This window comes from Echinops telfairi, unplaced genomic scaffold (assembly GCF_000313985.2).
Source record: "Echinops telfairi isolate 266 unplaced genomic scaffold, ASM31398v2 ScPeMD7_9;HRSCAF=40, whole genome shotgun sequence".
Lineage (NCBI taxonomy): Eukaryota > Metazoa > Chordata > Mammalia > Afrosoricida > Tenrecidae > Echinops > Echinops telfairi.
Genome location: NW_022103906.1, coordinates 75,544,231 through 75,562,314, shown reverse-complemented (window position 1 = coordinate 75,562,314; position 18,084 = coordinate 75,544,231). Strand labels below are relative to the sequence as shown.

Genomic DNA, 18,084 nt, shown 5'->3' with positions numbered 1-18,084 from the left:
CCCCCCCCAGCCCCCTAGCCCTGGGCTCTGGGCCGACCCACGTGTCTGGCTGCGATCTTGGAGGAGCCTACGAGGTTGCCATCCCCGTCCAGGACGTCAATGCCCTCCTCCAGTTCTCCGTACCGCATCAGGACCACGTTGCAGATGTTGGCACTGGCTGGAGAGAGAGGGAACACGCGTGAGGGTGAGCATCGCATCCCCGGGCATCCTCCTCATCCCCCCACTCCCTGCTGTCTCCTGGGCCTCCTCCTCATCCCCCCACTCCCTGCTCCAAGCAACAAGGGTCCAAGGGCAGTAGACAGAGGTGGGTGGTGGTGGCTTCTGCCATCCAGGTGCCCTTCATCCTGCTAGGGGACCGGGGGTGGGCAGGGGGCTTGAAGTTCCTGGGGAAGCTGGAGAGCCGAGTTGGAAGCTAACCAGTGCTGGGTGGAAGGGCAGCTGCTCAGAGTGACTAGTTATCCAGACTGCTGCTCTCCCCACTCCGGTGCCCGAGGCGCATGCAGTGCAGTGTAGGCTGGAAGGGGAGGCCCAACTGGGAGGGCTCTGCAGCCTGAAGGGCCCACGCCCTCACCACGGAGGCGGGCGTCCCCAAGCCAGCCCCCGGGGTCTTCAGAGTGAATCCAGTTCCCAGAGACTCGCCTCCCTGACAGCAGGTGCAGAGCAGGCAGGAAGCCCTGCGCGCTCGAAAGCTCACCCAGCACCGCCCCCTCATCATATGGATGCTCAGAGAGGCTCCGGAGAGGGAGTGACTGGTGCAGGGTCACACAGCCCAGGGGCCCGGGGGTGAGGGAGGGGTTAGTGGGGCAGGCCTCTACAGTCTTGCCTCAGATGGCTGGGTTCCTTTGGTCACAATCCCCCACCTCAGCTGAGATCATGGGGGCTTGGGCTAAGAGGAAGGTTCCGGGTGCCTTACTTAGATGCTGGGTATTAGATATTTGGGGGGAGGGTGGGGGAAGGTAATGCCATCGCTTGGTGGCTGGCAATGAAAGTTTTTCTGTCCCCCTTGCCTGGGACTTGCTGGCTGGAGGAGGTTGGTGCGGTGTGTGTGTGTGTGTGTGTGTGTGTGTGTGTGTGTATGTGTGCAGTCTCCCTGAGAGGGGAGAACAAGGGGTTCCTCTGGCCTGGCTAAGGCCTGGGCCGGGTGCAGGTGCTGACCTCACCTGAACCCCTCAGCCCTGCTTCAGGATGGAAGTGGGGGATGTGGGGGTGGTGGATGATGGTGGGGGGAATGAAGGTGACAAATGCGGAGCCCGCCTGCTTCACTCCTCCCCCCAAAGCGCCTTGCTGTGTTTAAAGTTTTAATTTTTGCTAATTAATGTCAATTAATTTTGTATAATGAGTGTTTAATTTTGGGGAGTGTGTGAGCCTGGGAGCGACTGCAGTTCTGGGCTGTGAACGCTGATTAGCATCAACACCTGCTGCTTCCCCACTCCCTCCCGAGGGGGGTGCACGAGGGTTTGGGGAGCTGGGGGGCGATGGGGCCGGGTGGGCAGGTGGAGTGGGAGGGAGATCACAGATGCTCCTGGTGCCCGAGCCAAGGGCTGGACCCCTGGCGGTCCAGGGTGCTCACAGCTGGGGGGCAGGCTCTGCAGGTAAGGGGTGGCTTGGTCCCTGAGGGTCTCTGGGCTTCTGTTTCTGGTTTCAAGAAGCGGGGAGGTGAAGTAAACAGAGGGGCAGACCACGCCCTTGGCAGCCTTTGGAGAAGGAAGCAGGAGACTGGGGAGTTTTAAATGCATTGACAGCACATATGCCGTCTCCGAGCCTCTGAGTTCCAGCATGACACTCGCAGTGGCGATGCCGCCACGGGCAGACCTTCCTCTGCGGCTGAGACTTAGGCCTGTGGCTCTCCCACCCCTGAGACAGGCACACTCACGCTTAAAACAGTGGCTCTCACCTGGGGGTGACTTATGCCACCCACCAGAGGAGCTTTTGGCAATTTTCGGAGACTTTTAAAAATATATATAACTATGGCCTGGTAAAGAGAGAAACAGGAGCTTCTAGCAACACACGGGTGAAGACCAGGGGTGTTGCTAAACGACCTACAGTGCACAGGCCAGCCCCACACAACAAAGACCAGGCCAGCCCTGAGTGCCAGGGTGCTGAGACGGAGAAACCCCGGCAGTCACTAAGGTGACTCCGAGGGCAAGGGCATGGATGTGGAGCAGCAGCAGCTGTCCGGAGCCTAGGTTTGGGTTTCAATCTTGATTCTGCAGTACCCCAACTCCAGAGCACAGATCCAGGGTCCCCCTAAGGTTCAGCCCCACCCCCACCCCCTGTAAAAGGGCCCCAGAGGGCTGCCTTGGGAAGACAGCACCTGCTCTCGTGTTGGTGACATGCCCTCTAGTGGCGTTAGGAATTAACTGCACCTTCCACCACCCAGGAGGGCCCTGTGGCCTTCAGTTCCCAGGAGACCTCAGTGGAGAGGACATTGGGATATCCTGCCTTACTAAAGCATCCATCCCCGGCCTTGGGGAGTTTCCTCCACCACCCCACCACTACCATCCCAGGGGAGCCAAGGGCACAGGATGAGCATCTGCTTGAGGTCAGGAGCCCTGGTGCTCTCACCTCAGCCCCCAGGCCTGCCCCCTGGGGCAAAAGGAGGTGTTGCATTCATTGTCTGGGGGGTGTGGGTGGTGGCAGAGAGGTCTCCAGGTGCTGGCTGAATTCACACATGTGCCAGCCTGTGCACCCACATCTGTACCCATGCCAGGGCAGGGGGAGCCAGGAACGGCTAGCTGAAATGTCCCTGATCCTGATGCCCAACACCATTCCAGGGAGCGGGGACCAGGGGGAGATGCACCCACAGTGCTGACCTATGGGTGACCACCCGAAGACAGCCTGAAGTGTGTGTGCATTGGGGGCAGACAGACAGACAGGCAAAGAGAAGGGTCTGTGACCGGTAAGTGGTGGTCCTCCCAGTCCGGGACTTGTGCTTGCATCTCATTTGTCACCCGCCATTTCCGATTACGGAGCGTAGCAGCAGGAGGTCCGAGCAGGACTTGGGTTCGAACACTGAAACCACTCGAGACAAAAAGGGGCAGCACCAGGAGAAACGCAAGCTTGGTCTCCCTCCCTTCAGCTCCCCCGGCCCTTCTGAGCAGCTCTGGGGTGACAAAGTCCCCCTCCCAGCTGGGATGGAAAAAGACAGAGGAAACCCGACAAGCCCCCTCGGAATGACAGCACCTCCCAGGCGCCTCCGCTCGGAATACCCCCCACCCCTGCCCCAGCATCCTAAGCTGGTCTGCTAACCGCAGGGCCGACTGTTCAAAGCCACCAGCTGCTACGAGGTAGAAAGATGAGGCTTCCCACTCCTGGAAAGGGACACTCTACCCCGTCCTATAGGGTCTCTGTGAGTCAGACTCCCTCAATGGCAGTGAGTTTGGCTTGGGGTGACTATGTGAAAGAAACGCGCCCTCTGGACCAGACACGCAGGCTGGCCGTCTCGGAAGTGGCCTCAGTGTGCAGGCGGGAGGCAGCCTGTCTTTGAGCCACGAGAACACCAGCTTCTCATGGTGATCTCACTTCCGGGACCTCCCCTGGACCGACGGTTCTGCCCTGGCCATCCAGATCCCGAGGCACAGGCTGAGAGCCTTCCTAACACACCGGCGAGCTGTCTTACGGTTGGCACCTGCAGGTTCATTAAGCAGGCTGGGAGTGATCATGTTAAGAAAGCTGGCACATCTTCAACTCAGATTGACACCATTCAAGACTCAGGCTTAACTGACGTTCGAGCAGCGATGCCGGGAGATGTCATGGCATAAGTGAGCGAGAAGGGGAGAGACTGCCTCACACCACGGGTTAGCTCCATGTCAAGTCCTATGGAAAATATGTTCTTGACTGCTACAGAGATTCTCACATCAGACCCATCGCGGTGAGATGGTGAACAGCTAATGAAGCACCCTGGGTCCCAGGGACAGAGTGGGGAGGAGGAAGGAGCATGGGGCGTGAGGAGGTGTTTGCAAGGAAGTTCTCTCAAAGAGAAGACCGCAGGGGGCTCCCCGCTGGACCAGCCCAGGGAAGGAAGTACAGGTGGAGCGAGGCCAGAGTGGGCACCCCAAGGCCCAGCGAGACCCTCACGTGCAGGAGAAACTCACGTGTGACCAAGCGGAAGTACCGACGCTCTGAGCAAGGACCATCCAAAGTCCTTGCTGTTGGTGGGTGGCTTGGAGTCGATTTCAAGTCAGAGCCTCCCCACTGTGAGAGTGCAAAGCTACCCCTCCGGGTTTCTAGGTGGGCTGTGGTTGAACAGGGGGTCGCTGCAGGTCCGGGCTGACACAAGGGCACCCACCACCGACGGCAGCGACAACCATCTTCCCAGAAGCAGATCATCACGTTCCCCTCCCATGGCAAGGCTGGGGAGCCGATTTTCCTTCAGCAGCCAAGCTCCGGCTGTTAAAGCCACCAGGGTTTCTTACTCAAAACTTGAGGGCGAGCAAGATGCGATTCATCTGGGGAAAGTTCCGTTGCATACACCCTCAGCTCTAAGATGCATCTCCCCCAGTTTGAATGCTTTAAAAACCGCGATGTGCTTTAGGTTGGCTGCTGCGGGAGGGGGTGGCGAGAAGACGCCCCACCCCACCCAACCCCTCCTGCTACCCGGCCTGTGCAGGAGCAAACGCTGTCACCAGTGGAGGTGTCTGTTCACCCAGCTGTCACCCCAGCTGACCACAGCCACCCACACAGAATTGGCGCTTAAACTTAGATTCCTAATTGTTGCTTAAGGCGTCTTTTTGGAAACTTGCACGATAATGGAGCACGGACACGGAAAGTTATTGTACATGCAGAAGATTGTCTGCCAGATACCAGGCCGTGCAATTAAAGGCAGTAGAAATTGCCAAACCATAGATAGCTACCCTAAAGAAATGCCTGCCCATATGCACAAAGAGACATTTACAAGGATGTTAATTATAGCACTGTTTGTAAGAGCAAGTCATTAGAAACAACCTAAATGTCCACCATTGGGGAACTCACACGGGATGATTTCCCAAACAATGTGTTAGGCGACAAAGTGCTCCAGAGTGTGTCTGGGAAGATGGCAGGGACGTGGATGCCTGCCACCAGCAGCATGGGACACAGCAGTGCACACCCTGCAGGCAGCACGTTGGAAGGCTCAGCACCGACAGTGGCCCTTCTGTGGAAGGGGACCCGATCCAGGGCGCATGGGGGAGTTGGAAAGGGCGTTCACTTTTTGACTCTAAATTTGTCAGTATTGTTTGAGTGTTTACAAGGAGAACGTAATCCTATTTTACTTGTCTAGACCCAGAAAAGAAATGGCCTAACTTCTTAAAGGCCTAAACCCAACCCGCTGCCATCGGGTGATGCCGAGTAAATCATCACAACATTACCAGACAGGGTCATTGCTGGACAGGGACATTACCGGACAGGATAGAACTGCCCTGGTGACTTTCTGAGACTGTAGTTCTTGATGGGAGTGGGAAGCCCATCTGTCTCCCATGGAGGAGCTGGTGGTTTTGAACTGCTGACCTCACAGTCAGCAGCCCAGCTCATAACCACTATGCCACTTGGGCCCCTAGCTTCTCAGAGCAGAGCATAAGCATGTTAGAGTCAGCAGGACTTGGCTCCCTTGGAGGCATGAAACTGATTTACTTCCGGGATATTTTTACCTTCAGGTAAAGAAAGAAAAAAAGAGAAAAAAAATTGAACCGCAAGTACGATGCAGACAAACCCTCCCCTGACCCCAATCTTCTTTTACGGGTTCTGAGGTTAGGCCGTCAAGATTAAAGGAGCCCAAAGGGTCAAGGTTAAAAGCAGGGCAAACAACAAAAACAGCAAAACATCCTGGGTGGTTGCGGTGCCCTGTGTAACTACTTATGTCCATGAAAAGACTTAAAAAAAATCCTTAAACACTAAGTCTAAGTGAGGCTTGGATTCTAATGCTGTGATTGGTCAAAGAAAACTTCCCGCCGAAAGGGTTGTTACAGCCTCATAGTGCTCACACCTATAGGGCAGAGTAGAACTGTAAGTCTGTCCAGAGGTGGGCAGCCTGTCACCGGAGCTTCACCTGTGGAGTGGGTGGTGGACTGAAACTGCCAACTGCCACAGGTTGGTAGCCAAGCGCTGAACACCTGTGCTACGAGGGCTACTACTTAGTGTGAAGAAAGTGCCCTGTAAACTGAACGCTTTCTTAATTGTTCAAACGGACACTGCATATGCTGCTCCTCTTCCGAAGGCGACTGTAGTAATGCTTCTCATCATTGCGTCGGAGTGGAACTGGGAAACAGGATGGCCAGTATCTGTTTATAAGCTGCGAAGAGATATTACAGACGACAAAACACGACTAATGGTCATTTATGAAGCCTCGCAGAGGCTGGCTCCATCAGCTGTCCCACCCCACAAGGATTCATCTGTAGTGCTTTCCTAAAGTGAATTACACTGCCCCCGGGGGGCTGGACCAGCCCAGGGTTGCTGCAAAAAAGCAGATACCGACGCTTTATCCCGGATGAAGGGTTATAGTACAAGAGTTTTTCATTGCCAGCGGGACACTCATTTTTTTTTTTTTTCCTGAAAAGGGTGATAGGTCAAATCAGTTTGGGAGCCCTTGGTCCACATGAATCACAATGGTCCCCTCCCCTCCTCCGCTTGGTTTAAGAAGGAGGTATTACTGGATCCTAGCCAGTGTGGGATGCTGCTAGGGGACTTCAAGGCAAGGTCTCCTCCCACTTAAGAAGGGATGCCTGGACAGTCATCTATTGGGTCTGGAGGTGATGTTTGGCATTGCTGCTACCGCCTGCGCACCATGAGAGGGGAACCTGACAAGTCGACCAGCAGGCCAGCACAGGAGCCTGCTTGGGCTGCTAACTGAGAGGTTCGCAGTTCCAGCCCAGCAGGCACTCTCCTGCAGAAAGAGGAGGCAGGCTGCGTCTGCCAGGGAACCCCACAGAGCAGCCCCCCCTGTCCGTCGTCCCGGAGGGTTGGTGTGAGTGGAGTTGGCCCTGGGGCAGTAGGACTGGTTTGGGGGCAGGAGCCAGGCAGCGTGGAGAGGTGGGAGATAGGGGCCTGGGGACATTATCCCCCTGTCATCCATGCAGCCCCCTCACCCAAAGCTCATCCTCGACTATTCAAGCAAGTTGAAGGTTTCTGTTCCTTTTAGCCAAATGCAGTCATAAAATAAAGAACTTTTAAACAGTATTAAGAAAAAAGATTACAGTGGAGAGGAAATGTTTTGAGAATGATGAGGGCAATGAATGTACAAATGCGCTTGACACAATTGATGTGTGTATGGATTGTGTAAGAGTTGTACGAGCCCCTAATAAAATGATTTAAAAAAAAAAGATTACAATGACGGAAAGTACAATTTTAAAAAATGAGTAGGTAATTCGTGAAAGTACCCTAGAAAACCAGTAAACATAGACACAGTCTCACTAATAATCAAACAAGGACTGTTTGAGTTTCTAAAAAAAATTTCTATCTGCAGGGGTTCTTTATATGGTTTTGACATTACTTCTGACCGGTTAAAGGGTTTATAAATTCCTATTCCAAGCCGATGGCTTATTGTGTCACTCTGCTGATTGTATCTTCTGCCATATTCCTGCCATCCAGTGGACTGTGACGCACATGGGCCCTACAGGACAGAGTAGAGCTGCCCCTGTGGGTTTCTGAGACAGTACACCTTCATGGGAGAGTGCAAAGCCTCATCTCTCTCCTGTGGAGTGGCTGGTGGTTTCCAACCGATGACCATGTAACCCACAAAACCACTGGGGCTCCTCTTCGGTCACAGCGCAGTAGATCAAGAAAGCAACTTTTCTTCCCTCGCACATCGTTTCCTTGCGTCACTATAAAATCTACTCTTAGTGCAGTGTTATAAATATTAACCCACAGTTTCTTCTACAAGTTTAAAGTTTTCCTTTTCACAGTTAGGACTTTATCAAGATTCCCTTTTGGTGTGTGTGGTATGAATGATTGCCTCTCTCTGTCTTGTTTTTATTTGGCATCCTAAATCCAAATAAAACTAAGAAAAGATTTTCCAACATACTGGGAAATTAGAAGAAGAAGGGAAAAAATGCAAATTAAAATGATTAACCACTTCAGACTGACTAAACTTTGAGAAGACCGGTAAGGCCAAATGTTGTCGAAGGAAGTGCTGAAGAGGATGTCGGCAAGTAAGACGACATGCCCTGCTGGTGGGATAGAAGCCAAGATGCCCAATGGGTAATATCCAATGGCACGAGAAAGGTACATCCTGGTCATGCCACTTCTAGTACTGACTCTCGTGACGTGATTCTCCACACTGGCTGCGGAACTGAAAGAACATCTGAGGTAGAGCCCAGATGTCATTGTTGTGAACTTCACGAACCCCACTTCCACTGGCCCGAAGATCTAGATGGTACCCAGCTACCACTGGTGACTGCTCTGCAGGGGGTCACAAGAGGAGGAGGATCGAGTGGGAGAAAAATGTAGAACCGAACCCTAAATACTAATAAGAGACCAGGCTGATGGGACCTCTCAGACTGTGGCCAGGAGATATCATTCAGGACTGGAGCTAAAGCCACCTGTGCCTCCACTTTCACCAAGCAATGGACAGGCCTCCAAGGTGAACAATAACTATGGGGAGGTGTGTACCCCTTAGAACAATCGGCCGCCGGAAACCACCGCCCAGGGATAAAGCGCAGAAGGTAGGGGGAGAGTGGGGGAGCACAAGGGGAAACGGTAAACACAAGGAAGAAGTGGGCAAGGGTGCTGTCATGTTGTGGAGCTCACAACCAATGCCACAGATCCAAGTGTATGAAACGATTTTAGTTCTTCCGCCTATCACAACAAAACATTTTTAAAGGATATGGATAGTATGATACAGTTAATATAGAATATACAATGCATCAGCAAGACCAGAAGGGGTTCTGGTAACAAAGATATGGTAAAGTGGTAAGATCAGTGGTCTTTCCTGATGATAGGTGGAGGAGAACGGGCTTGAGAAGGTGGAGGGCAGGGAGCCCTTTAGGTGAATGAAACATCTCTCTGATTTCTTCTCATCTTCTATGTGTGAAATATCTCATCATTTAAAGAAAACCAGCCATCGAACGAGTGGTTGTAGCTGCTAACAATGGCAAGTAGATGTCTGGCACGGCCACAGCAGATGTGGGCAGTTTGCTGGGAGGTTACTCCAGGGTGGTGCACACAGCATGACCTTGTTTGTTGGCAGCCCGTATTTATGTAGAGCTAACTTCACCACACATGGATAAGTCAGCCCACATTCATACTCATTGCTTTGAAGGGATATCTGCCACACTTATCTCCGGGGAGGAAAGTAGGATTGTTTAACTTTACACAACAGTCACGGATTATCAAAACAAAACGGAAAAAGAGAGCGCCATTTTTATTTCAAACAAAACACTCTCGTAGCAATCAGGGGACTTGAGTTCCCATCTGGGCTCCAGACTGACCTCCCAGATTCTCCCGCCTCATCTACCAGGAGAGGAAGGCACTGCCAGCCTCCCCTCCTCTCTCCTTCCTCTGCCCCTCCCTTTCTCCTTTTTTTCTCCCTCCCAACCACCCTCCCTTCCTCCGCTTTGAAAGTCATACTGACACACAGTAAACAAGTATTGGATAAGAGTAAACAGTAAACACGTCCGTCTCTTTGACTCCCTTCCCAGAGACACTTACCTAGCCAGGTTCTCAAGTACCTGCCGGAGATGGACTGTGGCCCACATTGGGGACACAATTAACACCACCACCTTGGAACCCAGAAGAGAGAGCCAGGATTCCCACAGGTTGTGTACCTTCACAGGTGCAGAGGGACAATGATTCCCACAGGATGCTGGACATCTTAACAATCCCTCGATTTCTTAATGTTCCCCATTATTTCACCTGAGATGCAGGGCTATGTGGTATGGAGTTTCCCTTTTATTGCTATAATATATCTCTCTGAATCACAATGCGATATATATGTATCACAAAACATTTCCGTTTTAAGCGTTTTTCCGCATACAACGTAGACATTGATTAGACTCACCAGGTTGTGCCACCATCGCCGCTTTCTTTCTAAGTGATTTCCAGCCCCCAGGATCCCTTAAGTGATTGATGACTCCCTAGTTCCTCTCACCTCCCAGCCCCTCTAAACGCACTGCCATTGAGTCGATCCCAACTCACAGCGACCCTGCCAGACAAGAAAGAACTACCCCAGGAGTTTCTGAGACAGTCACTCTCTACAGGAGTAGAAAGCCCATCTTTCTCCCGAGGAGCAGCTGGTGGTTTGAACGCTGATATGGTACACCACAGCCCAACACATGAAACTATGAGCTCAGCCCCTGGTAACCACTGTTTCTCTGTACTTGCCTAGTTCAGGCTATCTCCTCTAAGTGGGGGGTGGGGGGCGTCACGTGGCATCCGTCCTTTTGCGTCTGATTGATTTCACTTGGCATCATGGCTTCAAAGACCATCTGTGCCCTGGCATGCGTGGGGCCTTTAGCTCTCTTTCTGGCCGTGTAATATTCCACTCTATGTGCCACCGCTTGGTATCTGCCTCTGTTGGTGGACGCTGGAGGGGCTTCTCCCTTTGGGCTCCGGTAAATGACGCCGCAGGGGACGTCGGCATCAAGTATTTGCTCGAGCCTCTGCTTTTGGATCTTTTGGATATAAGCCTAGGAGTGGAATTGCTGGGTCAGATGGTAATTCTATGTTTAACTTCTGGAGGAAACAGATTTTCTTTTAAATAGCTTGAGGATTTGGGGAGAGTTTCACAACCCACATTGAGGTGTCACAAACTCAGGACTGGGAATTGCTGGATTGAAAACTCCGTCTGCAAATTTAGGTGTGGGCTGACTGAAGTTCAGAATTTCTTAATGTAAGATTCTGCCAACATACTCGTTTTCTGGAAAGCTCTATTTTATCCTAACCGCTCCCTAGCTTGAGATTCTCCCATGGTTGCCCACTAACCATAGGCTAAAAGTGGTTCTCTAACTAATACCCAAAGTCCCAGCATGCCCTCCACCCCCACTCTCCACCCTCCCCCGGCTCTGCAGTTACACCTGCCCTCCTCTGCCCGGTGCTCCCTACATTCTGGGTCTTGGTGAAGCCGGCTTGCCCTGCAAGGCCGATTGTCTGTGTGTTCAGGAATTTTCAAGTCTGAGTTAGAGGCCATCCATCTGATAAGCATTTATTGAACATCTACTGCGCACCAGGTCCTGACTCACTGGTTCACATGTGAGTGTCACCCCCCCCACCGCCCCAGCTTTGGGGGCAAGACTACTACTGGGATGCTTCCCTAACCCAGCGGAGGGGGGCGCAGAGAGAGGGCAGACAGCTCATTCCAATGACAGCCTTGGCTACTGTTTAGAATTCATAAATATCCCACCCTTCTGTTGGGCTCCCGCTTCCCGGTGCTATTCTTGACGTGTGGGGTCCAGAATTAGGGGACCCCTCTGTCTGGAGCCCTCTACCACAAGGAATGCAGCTGAAGTCTGAGGAGCCTGTCAGGGGCAGACAGCAACTGGGGCCCACCCTCAGCACCCGACATCCCCAAGTCTCGACCCCGGGTTTGTGGATTAAGCCAACGTCAGCACCGTGACACTGGGGCACTTGTCCACTGCTACCAGTCTCTGACCTGTCCAGGCAGTTCCGAAGGGGCTGATGGGAGCCAGCCTGGGGCACTTCACAAGAGAGTCCCCTGATCTGGATGGACTTCAGGTGGGCTAGGGTCTTCTTGGGGCCTGAGACACACTGGGAACCAGGCTAGGTTGGAGGCTGCCCCTATGCTGGTGGCCAGCCCACTTTCACCAAGCTCTAACACAAACTTCCTCCAAGGTTCAGCAGAATCTACAGCTGCCCAAGCTAAATGCTCCTTGACTACTGATAGGAGTGGTGTAGTTTAGCAACCCCCCTGCCCTTTTAAAATAATACAAAAAACCTCCTCCCTAAACTGTTCAGTTCATAAGAGATTTCTCAAACCTTCGTGCTGGAAACTGACTACAAGGCCGTCTCTGCCAGGTTCCATCTTTCTGGGGACTTGATCACAGGCGTCAGTCGCCAGAACTTTTGCTTTCTGTGTTATTTGGAGCCAGAACTTTTGCTTTCTGTGTTATTTGGAGCCAGAACTTTTGCTTTCTGTGTTATTTGGAGCATCTCGCCATGCCTGCAGGGAGGTGGGGGGGCGGACTTTCTCCCAGGAATGCCCCCACCCCCTGAGGAATGGCCCTGCTAGTGGACACAGGGAGAGGAACTGACCTTGGATAGAAGAGAATGGCTGGGACAGCGCAGGAGGGTATCTGCTGGCACAGGGATGGTGAGGCGGGCCTTCCTGGTTCGGAAGTCCATCCTCCTATGGGAAGAGTCAGGTGGCAGGGGCTGGAGCTCAGGCCTTCCTCTGCAGTGAGCCTAGATCCCTTATGGGGCTTGTTGCCAACCTAGGACGCTGCTCCAAGTGGAAGCAGTCGGGAAGCCTGGGGTGACCTCTAGGTTTTCCTGCACGCACAGAAACACATGCACAGAAACACACACACACACCAGGCAAGGGACACCGACCTTTCAGCTGTCCTTGCCCACGTGAGGCAAGGGACACCGACCTTTCAGCTGTCCTTGCCCACGTGATGCCTGAGAGCCTCCATCTCTTAGCTCCGAGCTAAAGCCCCCCATCCCTAAGATGTCTAGTCCTCTCACCAGCATCCCAGGGGAACCAGGACCCAGCACTCCAGCTGGTAAATTCCTCCCCTCCTCCAGCCCCACTGGCTCCTCCTGGAAGGGCTGGCTGTGGGTCCCACATTCCTTGGGAATGAGCTCCACTCGGGAGGGAGTTCGGTGGCTGGACCTGGCTGGGGGTGGGGGTGGGGTGTGTTTTGCCAATGCCTCTTCTATTGACCTTTAATTACACTGTTTGCCCAGCTCCCCAAACCATTAACTTCCACCTCTCAGCCACCACACGTCAATTACTGGAGGGCCTGCTCCGAGCTCAAGCCTCCTGAACACAATTAAGCGTGACAGTCCACAAATAATAAAGAACTGGAGAATTAATTAAGGTCTAAACAAATTAATTACCAGTCCCCAATCGATTCTGATGCCAGCACACATGCTCCTGGGCTCGCCGTTTCTCCTAGCATCTCCACGTATAAATAGAAACGAGATTTCCCACATGACTATGATTCTCAACCAGGGGCACACGAGGCTCGGCGTCCAGCTTGCGTGAGTGAAGTGGCTGCTCTGAGCATCCTCCTGGCTTCCCGTGTGCTCATAGACGCAAGAGCGCGTACACACACGCACACACACACAGCGAGGCAGAAACACGGGGCAAGTGTGGAGGCAGACAGTGACTGTGGACCCTTCCTCCGCTCTCTCAGCAACAGGGCGGAGGGCTGGCCAAGCGGGCTGAGATGGCTCTGGGCTGGGTTTTCTCCTTTCAGTACAACTCTTAGCAAATCTTGGGACCTCTGGTAGCATCGTGGGTTATGAGTTGGGCCACTAACTGCCAGGTCAGTAATTCGAACTCACTGGCAGCCCCGTGGGAGGAAAACGAGGCTTTCTGATCTCCGAGATTTACCGTCTCAGAAACCTGAAGGCGCAGTTCCGCTCTGAGTCGGAAGCTTCGGCGGCAATGGGTTCTTAGCAAACTGGAGTGTGTTTATTCTTCCGCTCCATGGGGCTGGGCCATCTTCCCTCAAGACCCTCTCAGCTGTGGCAGCGAGGGCTGAGGTCGACGGTGGGCCTGCTGGGCGAGCATGGATGGAGGCAGCAGGCCCTATGCATTGGGCTCTGCAAACTGAGGGAGCTGTGAGGGGCATCCCAGCAGGAAGGGGCAGAAGTGGGGTACCGCCCTCCCCCCCAATTCCAGATGAAGAAGTTGCAGGTAGAGAGTGAGGACAGCAAGGGTCCTAGGTGGGTAGAGCCCAGTGAAGACAAGACTCCTTGCCCCCTGGAGCAGGAGACCCTGGGAGGAGCTGGGCAGCAGAGAGGGGGTGGGACAGAACCACTGACTCCTGGGAGCCTCCGTATTCCCCGGAGCTTGAGTTTCCAGACTGCCTAGGAGAGGGGAGTTAGAAGGTGGCTTCTGAGCACAGGTCATAAAGTCCTGTGACACTGAACATACCTACACACACACACACACACACACACACACACACACACCAGCAGCCAGGGGTGTATGATCATCAATAGGATCATCAACCTGTGCCCATGTGTACTCATGGTGAGTCCTGTCTCCTGTTCAGACGAGCCCAGGATGGCAAAAGGAGTCCTGCTGGCACCTTTAAGGAGAGGCATGGGACCACTAACCAAAAGGCCAGCTGTTCGAATACCTGAGCTGCTCCACAGAAGAAAGACGAGACAGGCAGTTTGTCATAGCCATGCAATGGCCTAAGTGCTACTCAGTCCTACAGAGACGCCGCAAACTAAAACCGGCTCAACTGCAGCAGGGAAGGGGCAAAGGACTCTCCAGAAGAGAGAGTGAGACCTGAGCTCACTTCGGTAGCTTTATCATAGGACTGGCCACCTACAGAGAGCAAGGCCCTGCCAGCACACAGTGGGGCCTGGAGCTATGGTAGAGGAAGGCCAAGGGCAAGGGCTGGTCAATGGCTTGGCCAGGGGGCTTGTGAGCTCCTGGTGAGTGAGGGGCGCTTCTCTTTCTCTGGTAAACCACAGTCACATTAACCAGGGGAGTCAGCAGGGGCAGCTGGGCCCGGCATCCGCACATGGGGGAATGGTAGGCTGAAATGGGGCAGGAGGATGAGGTGTGGATGGTAGGTAGGCATACAGCTGGGCCTCGGGCAGGGTCCCGGATGCTCAGGGCTGGGCCACACTGTGCAGCCTGTGCCCCTGGTCTCTGTAAAGGTGGCTGGTGAGTGGGGGCAACCTGAAGGTCACTTCCTCTCCCAAAAGGGCAGTTGTCACAGGCCTGGAATCCAAAGAGCACCACGTCAGAAAGTCTCAGGTGGTGATGGCCAAAAAGGTGAACGCCCAAAGCAGGGACCCTCCCCAAAGAACCTGGCAGAGATTAAAACAAGACCACCCTCAAGGTCACACCAGCACGATGGCGGCAGAGCAGGCCGGGACTGGGCCCCTGGCGGAGTTCTTATCGGAGGTTGGGCTCTGGGGACAGATTCCATCTGCCCAAGTGCCAGATCCGGTCCAGGCCAGTGGGTGGCTGGGAGCTGCCCACTTTTCAGGCTGCTCAAGCCCCATTTGACCCTAGAGCCCCAAATGGCGAGGCACCCACTGTTGGCATCAGGGCTGGCTCAATTAGGCCCCTTAACAAAGTCAGATCTAAAGAGTTAGCCATTAATGGCCCACGCCAGAAATAGCCGAGAGTTCATTAAAAGTGTGGAGTTGCTATAGCAATTATCTGGGTCAGCGGAGGCACAGCCAGGTGGTTGGTCCTGGGAGTTCATTAGCCTCTGGGCCATCAAGGAGGTGGGGCAGCCCAGTAATGATCTCTCACCTTCTCGAGGGGGTTTCTCAGGGGCTTCAAAGCCCTTTCTCTCAATGGAACCTCATCTAATGTGGACTCATCTCACCCTCCCGACTGCTGTGTACCAGCGGAAGGTGGTACGGTGCCACACCTACAGATGGGGAAGCTGAGCCCTGAAGGTGAAAAGCTGGCTCATGACCCTGAGGTTGGGTCTGCCTCTCAACACTTCAGCCAAGCCTCAGCACCAGGGAGGTCCCGGGAGCCCACACCCATCCTGAGCCCAGCTCCATCTCTGTTTTCTGGTCCCTGATGGGGCACTCAGGTGCTGTCATTCGAGCACTGGTTTATACTTCTCCTTTTTAAATTCTGTCTTTAGTAAAGGCATACCCGACCAGGCATACTCTCACTCAACGCCCACGCGAGCAGCTGGACGGTGCTGGGAGCATTCTTCCCATCAGGCCACTGTGCGCACCATTGCCGCCCGGAACTTCAGCTCACGGCCTCCCCCGTGAACTGGAGCTCCCTGGTCCATGCGATTGCGTCCAGATAAGACTTTAAAGGAGAGAAGCGCTCCAGGCAAGCCTTCTCTATTAATTGTGTTAAACCGTGGTTCCCTTTAAAGATGGCTCCAGGGAAAACATTTCTCTTTTGAATTCTAAGCATGCACTGCCTGCAGCTGCTTTCAAGGATGATTTCTTTTTATTAAAAAAAAAACAAACAAAAACCAACAACTGTTCCCAGGCCTTTCTCCCTAAACAGGGTGCAGGCTGTTAAAGGGCACAGGCCTACAGCAACCATCTTGAATGACCAATCCTAATCTCAACCAGAGCAGGAGAGATTGCCTCCCCGTGCAGGGAGTGCTCACACCATGGGCTGGCCTCGGGGGCCAGCCTACCAAGCCTGAGGGGCCGCAGTGCCCCACAAAGCCCACAGAGACCTGACATGCCAGGCGGCTGGTCCTGCCTATGTGCGTGCCGCAAAGCCCTTGGCAGTGCGGCGCGGTCCCTGCGCTCTGCTCAGAGGGAGGGTGTCCATGGCTTACAGCGAAACCCAAAGAGAGTCTTATGACAACAGAGCATCACAACATTTTGAACATGTGACAGAGTGATAGATGTGCTTTTTTTGAGGGGGGGTGTTTCACCATTGAGTAATGACACACACCCCACCCAGGACCCTCAAGAACCGGCACAGGCGGAGTTCACGCTTTCCGGTTAAGTGCTCCCCCATCCGGGATTCACGCCATCAGAAGCTCTTGGAGATGCCGCCCACCGTGGCCAGCGGGAGGAAAGACGCCTCGGACTCGCCCATCCTGCGATGGCCCCGCACGGAGCATAGGCCTTAAACTGGCCAGGCAGCCCGCCGGTAACGTGTCAACCGTGGCCACCTTCTAGATGTGCCTTGGGATCAATGTGCTAGACAGCAAGATCCGGCAGAGGGCCGCTCACTACTGGAATCGTGAAGTCAGTCGTGTGGTGTGTGAGCCGTATCTCTGTGTCCCTGTCAGAACCAGGCTGTGACATGAGCTCCACGGGCGGGGAGCCACAGGCTCTGCTGAAGGGACTCAGGTTTGCTGCCCATGTATATCCTGGAAGGCAAGGCTCCGGCTCTGTTCAAGCTTTCTGGAACATTTCCCACAGCCGAGTTCCCAGGGCCCCCTGCTTTCCAGCCACACACCCCGTGCGGCCCCGAACCCCAACCGGACCCACAGCCATCAGGTCCATCCCAACGCATTGCAAAAATTATAGATATATGTGTGTGTGTATATATTTATTGATTTCACCCATTTAATAATTTTAATAAAACGTATATTTATAGCATGTATTTATAAATATTTAAATATAACATATGCATTCTATTATATGTTTATGTATGTACAGTTGTGTGTATATAGGCACACACACACACACACACAAACTCAGTGCCATCAAGGCAATCATGACTCATAAGAACCCAAGAAGAAAAAGTAGAACTGCCCCGTGTGTTTCTGAAACCCTAATTCGCTATGGGAATAGAAAGCTGGGGGGAGCAGGGAGGGAGGGGAAAAATGAGGAGCTGATGCCAGGGGCTTGGGTGGAGAGGGGATGTTTTGATGAGGGCAATGAATGTTCAAATGAATGTACAAGTGTGCTTTACACAATTGATGTATGTATGGATTGTGATGAGTTGTATGAGCCCCTAATAAAACGATTAAAAAAAAAAAGAAAGCCTTGTCTTTCTCCCACAAACTGGCCGGTGGTTTTGAAAGTTGACCTTGCAGGTGGTTGGAAGCACAGCTCATTACCCACTCTGTCACCAGGGCTCCTTGGGGTGAGGGTGGGGCTGCAGTCATGAACGCCTGTGCTGAAAGCAGGCGTGGGCATAGAAGCTGCTCAGCAGGGCCCCCGCTGCCCTTTCTCTCCACACATTTTGCTCCAACTACCCAAGCCCAGGGAGATCAGGCCTTGGGGGAGGCGTGAAGAATGGTCGGGGTCCCAGGAGCCCTGCGGCCACACCTGCACAAGGAGCACACACACCCAGGTTCCCCTCCCGGCGAGTCTTACCTACGGCAGGGAACGGCACAAACCTCTGGACCAGGAGGCGAGTGGCGGGGGTGAACTTGTTGGCTTTCTGCACCAGGACATTAAGGCCCACCTAGGAAAGAAAACACAGACCAAGTGTGTGGTGTGGCGGTGGCCTGTGGGCGGAAGGGCTCATGGAGAGGGCGGTCATCTTCCCCTGAATTTGCCCTACCCCCCCCC

General features: G+C 53.5%; 1 protein-coding gene across 2 annotated transcripts in view; it reads right to left on the bottom strand.

Moving 5' to 3' along the window:
• The window catches only part of SFXN5 (sideroflexin 5), a 132,937-nt gene that overhangs the window by 25,176 nt on the left and 89,677 nt on the right, over window positions 1-18,084 (bottom strand). Inside the window, exons 10-11 of one of the 2 annotated variants that reach the window (XM_004696086.2) lie at window positions 17,887-17,977; window positions 42-157 (exon numbers count right to left, since the gene is read on the bottom strand). In XM_004696086.2, the coding sequence (XP_004696143.1) occupies window positions 42-157; window positions 17,887-17,977 (207 nt within the window). The remainder of the gene's footprint in view (window positions 1-41; window positions 158-17,886; window positions 17,978-18,084) is intronic. The other variant, XM_030884691.2, reaches the window with a different exon arrangement.